The sequence below is a fragment of the Sprattus sprattus genome (genome assembly GCF_963457725.1).
Source record: "Sprattus sprattus genome assembly, chromosome: 15".
NCBI lineage: Eukaryota > Metazoa > Chordata > Actinopteri > Clupeiformes > Clupeidae > Sprattus > Sprattus sprattus.
Genome location: NC_137913.1, coordinates 1,610,873 through 1,615,872, shown reverse-complemented (window position 1 = coordinate 1,615,872; position 5,000 = coordinate 1,610,873). Strand labels below are relative to the sequence as shown.

General features: G+C 41.0%; 1 protein-coding gene across 1 annotated transcript in view; it reads right to left on the bottom strand.

Moving 5' to 3' along the window:
- The window catches only part of kcnj9 (potassium inwardly rectifying channel subfamily J member 9), a gene marked incomplete at both ends in the record, with an annotated part of 14,455 nt that overhangs the window by 1,946 nt on the left and 7,509 nt on the right, over positions 1-5,000 (bottom strand). The window contains 3 exons of the mRNA XM_080853187.1: positions 1-108; positions 585-648; positions 831-964. The exon at positions 1-108 is cut by the window's left edge and continues 23 nt beyond it. Coding sequence (XP_080709313.1) covers positions 1-108; positions 585-648; positions 831-964 — 306 coding nt within the window. The remainder of the gene's footprint in view (positions 109-584; positions 649-830; positions 965-5,000) is intronic.

Below are 5,000 nucleotides of genomic sequence, written 5' to 3'. Positions count from 1 at the left end.
CATAGTCGATGTCGAAGAAGCCTTCAGCCAGTAGCATCATGGGACTGAACCTGTGACCCCAGTTCACCTCCTCCGCCAGGTAGGAGCTCCGCGCCTGACACGTCATACCTGCCAATCAAACACCACATGTCAATCAAGCCTCATCTGTCAATCAAGCCCCATCTGTCAATCAAAAACTTGTGTGGGCGAGACAGTAAATGAGTATATATAGTGCATGTGTCTGTATGTGGGTGAGAACGTGTGTGTTTATATGTGAAAACTAGTGAGTAAGTCAGTAAGTGAGTGTGTGTGTGTGTGTGTGTGTGTGTGTGTGTGTGCGTGTGCGTGTGCGTGTGGGTGTTTGTGTGAGTGTGAGTGTGTGTGTGAGTGTGTGTGTGTGTGTGTGAGTGTGTGTGTGTGAGTGAGTGTGCACATGTGTGTGTGTGTGAGTGTGTGTGAGTGTGTGTGTGTGAGTGAGTGTGCACGTGTGTGTGTGTGAGTGTGTGTGAGTGTGTGTGTGTGTGTGTGTGAGTGTGTGTGTGTGAGTGTGTGTGTGCGTATGTGTGTGTGAGTGTGTGTGAGAGCGTGTGTGTGTGTGTCCTGACCTGTAGCCTCCACCATGCCCTCCAGGATGACCACCATCTCGAAGTCGTCCTTCTCCAGCTGGGCCTGGCTCAAGCACACACACACACACACACACACACACATAACACATCAGAACACACACACACACAAACCTAACACACATTGAGACATACAGACACAAAGCCACTTGGCTCATGTCCCAGAAGGGCACTACCAGAGAGAGTGTGTGTGTGTGTGTGTGTGTGTGTGTGTGTGTGTGTACCCACTTGGCTCATGTCCCAGAAGGGTGACTGGGCGTCGATCTCGTGGGAGATGACCAGCGGAGACACCAGGAACAGACGGTCGTCACCCGTCTCAAAGCCCACACTGATGTCAGTCTGATCCAACGGGATGAACTCACCTGGAGGAGGAGAGGAGGAGGGGAGGAGGAGAGGAGAGGAGGAGGGGAGGAGAGGAGGGGAGGAGAGGAGGGGGAGAGGGGAGGGGAGAGGAGAGGAGAGGAGGAGGGGAGGAGAGGAGAGGGGAGAGGAGGGGAGGAGAGGGGAGGAGAGGAGAGGGGGCCTCGTCGTATTTAATAAATGTAATAATTAAAATAAATCACTTGTCATTGCGGACGAATGACAATTCAATTCAAAATGATTTATATTATTTATATTATATTAAGTATCAGCATTAAATTATTTTATTTTAAGTATCAGCATTAAATGTTTCTTAAATCCATCACGTAGCTAATTATTCCAGGTCACGTGACGTTTCTGTCACGGACAATTTTTCGTGTGGTGTCCTTTGTGGTCGCAAAGTTAAGCTTGAAACGATTCCTAAGTGGCGAAAAGGGAGGATGAGAAGTTCAGGGAGAAATTACCTAAGTTATCAAAATTTCGAATCCAGGAATTCGTCCTTGGAAGTGGAAGAAATTTCTGATGTTCCAAGTTCATCTGATAATGTTTCAATTGCTGCTGAGCCAAGTTAAGCTAATGCTAGCAGCAGCAGACAACAGCTACTAACGCACCAACTAGCCCTGCCTGCTTTGCTTCTACTAACGGTGAGCCATCAAGTTCAGCTGCCTATATCCGGGACACTGACACCTGCACTCATAGATATACAGCCGCGGAAAAAATTAAGAGACCACTTCAAAATTATCAGTTTCTCTGGTTTTACTATTTATTGGTATGTGTTAAAGTAAAATGTAAATTTTTGTTTCATTCTATAACCTACTGGCAACATTCCTACCAAATTTCAAATAAAAATATTGTCATTTAGATCATTTATTTGCAGAAAAATGACAATTGGTCAAAATAGCAAAAAAGATGCAGTGTCTTCAGATCTCAAATAATGCAAAAAAAACAAGCTCATATTCATTTTTAAACTACACAATACTAATGCTTTAACTTAGGAAGAGTTCAGAAATCAATATTTGGTGGAATAACCTTGATTTAAAATCACAACTTTCATGTGTCTTGGCATGCTCTCCACCAGTCTTTCACATTGCCGTTGGGTGACTTTATGCTACTCCTGGCGCAAGAATTCAAGCAGCTCGGCTTCTTTTCATGGCTTGTGACCATCCATCTTCCTCTTGATCACATTTCAGAGGTTTTTTTATGGGATTCAGGTCTCGAAATTGGGCTGGCCATGACAGGGTCCTGATCTGGTGATACTCCATTCACACCTTTACTGGCCTGGCTGTGTGGCATGGAGCATTGCCCTGCTGGAAAAAACACTTCTCAGAGTTGGGGAACATTGTCAGAGCAAAAGGAAGCAAGTTTTTCTTCCGGGACAACGTTGTACTTTGCCTGGCTGAGGTTTGTAAAAGACCATAAGGATTGAACCAAAGCGGACTGGAGGGTCTCCTAGTTCGTCTTCTCTGATGAGTCCAATTTTCAGCTTTGCCCAACACATGGTCGTCTGATGGTTAGACGGAGACCTGGAGAGGCCTACAAGCCACAGAGTCTTGCACCTACTGTGAAATTGGACTCATCAGAGAAGACGAACTAGGAGACCCTCCAGTCCGCTTTGGTTCAATCCTTATGGTCTTTTAATCCCAATTTCGAGACCTGAATCCCATAAAAAAACCTCTGAAATGTGATCAAGAGGAAGATGGATGGTCACAAGCCATGAAAAGAAGCCGAGCTGCTTGAATTCTTGCGCCAGGAGTAGCATAAAGTCACCAAACGGCAATGTGAAAGACTGGTGGAGAGCATGCCAAGACACATGAAAGTTGTGATTTTAAATCAAGGTTATTCCACCAAATATTGATTCCTGAACTCTTCCTAAGTTAAAGCATTAGTATTGTGTAGTTTAAAAATGAATATGAGCTTGTTTTCTTTGCATTATTCGAGATCTGAAGACACTGCATCTTTTTTGCTATTTTGACCAATTGTCATTTTTCTGCAAATAAATGATCTAAATGACAATATTTTTATTTGAAATTTGGTAGGAATGTTGCCAGTAGGTTATAGAATAAAACAAAAATGTACATTTTACTTTAACACATACCAATAAATAGTAAAACCAGAGAAACTGATAATTTTGAAGTGGTCTCTTAATTTTTTCCGCGGCTGTATATGGGCCATTCTACCGAATTGATGCGAAGTCATGTCGGGTATATTTTGATTTTTTTTATGGTTTATTCCCAAAACTTTGTCCGTATGTATATTGTACCATATCTAAAGTACACATATCTAGTAAAAGAACAGTCAAGTTATATATTGTAGTTTCAGAATGTGTTGGAATGTTTTTCCTCTTCTAAAAATTGTCACTACCGAAACATCACATTTACTATAGTAAAAAAGTATTATTATTGACCTGTTCAGATTGTGTTTCCTTCCCTTCTCTGAAGAGTATTTTTACAAATATTTCTTGAAGGTTTTCACAATGAAATCCATAGAAATGAATTTTTTACCAAATTTTCAAGTTCAATTTATCTGTTTCGGTAGTGACTGCACTGTTTCGGTAGTGACTGCACTGTTGGATGGATGTTCATTTCTCTCCCAAAATCATCCAAAAGGTGCTCCTGGCCGCCCTTTAGTCCACACAACACATTTATTTAAAAATTATGGGATTGAACTACTTACCATTTCATTTTGTCACTACCGAAATCATCTGGTCACTACCATATGTTTCGGTAGTGACTGTTTCGGTAGTGACAATTCTAACTAACTTTAAGCATAAATAAAGAATTCTAGCAAGCACACGGCTTGCAAACACATCTTTGAAGAGGTGAACACACAAACAAACATAAGATTTTCCATGAAACCCCAAAAGGTTTACTTAATTGAAGAAAACATGCGTTTCGGTAGTGACAATTCTTAAGGTTACACGTCGATTTTCAGACTTTGGAACACATTTATATAAAAACTATGGGATATAGCTACTTACCATTCAACCATGAGGGTCAGAGATGCAGTGTCACTGCATGGTCAAAAATGCAGAGTCGTGGCTAAAACACAGGCTCAGCCAATGGACTAAAACTCTTGTGTTTCGGTAGTGACATGAAAACTAGGGACATGATTTTTTGAGTATAGTTAATTGATTTAAAAATTAAACCCACAATAAATCTAAATATTCCAAGTTCTGTTTCAACCCAATCATAAAGATCTTTGAAATTAAATCATTGAAAAAATTCTAAAAAAATTGAAAAGTGTTATTTAAAGGCATTGAAATTTAGATGTCAGGGTTGGGGACAGCTACTTCCCAATAGAAAGTACCCTATAAATGATGATTTTGTATATATTTAGCTTATCACTATCTCATGTAATGCATTGGGTTTATATAGACCATAACATTTTCTAATTAAATCTCCATGCCTAAATACCTTATTGTTTTGTAAATAGTTTTTATTGTTGAGGGACTGCATATTACACGAATTCGGTAGAATGGCCCATATAAAGGCTAGATGTCTTATGGCGGAGTTTAGAACGATGGCCGGCCAACATTGTTCTTTGCCCAGGGCCTAAAAAAAACCCGGCCCTGAGTGTGTGTGTGTGTGTGTGTGGTGGTGGTGATGATGGTGTTTGTGTATGTATGTTAATGAAGAAAACAAAGCAATCACAATAATTGAAATTGGTTGTTCTTATGACGCTAACATGGACACCTGCTATGCGTCAAAACTGTTAAAATACCAACCCCTAAGTACTGTCTTAACCAAATATGGCTACTCATGTACAGTCATTGCCTTGATCTTTGGTAGCTTAGGTCATGTGCATAGAATGTATGTGCGAGGTTTCCTAGTTATACAGTTGAATGGAGAGGGACAGAGAGAAGAGGAGCCTTGGAACGTTGGCGCAGGTGTCAGTGAAGCACAGGTGCAAGCCAGTTTAATGACCCCATTATGATGTCATAATGGCACAGAGTTCTGCCATGCAAGTCTATGGGGAAAAAAGGTGATGGAACAAGAGGAATAAAAAAAGAGTGGCAAGGAGTACCGCCACGAAAAGATA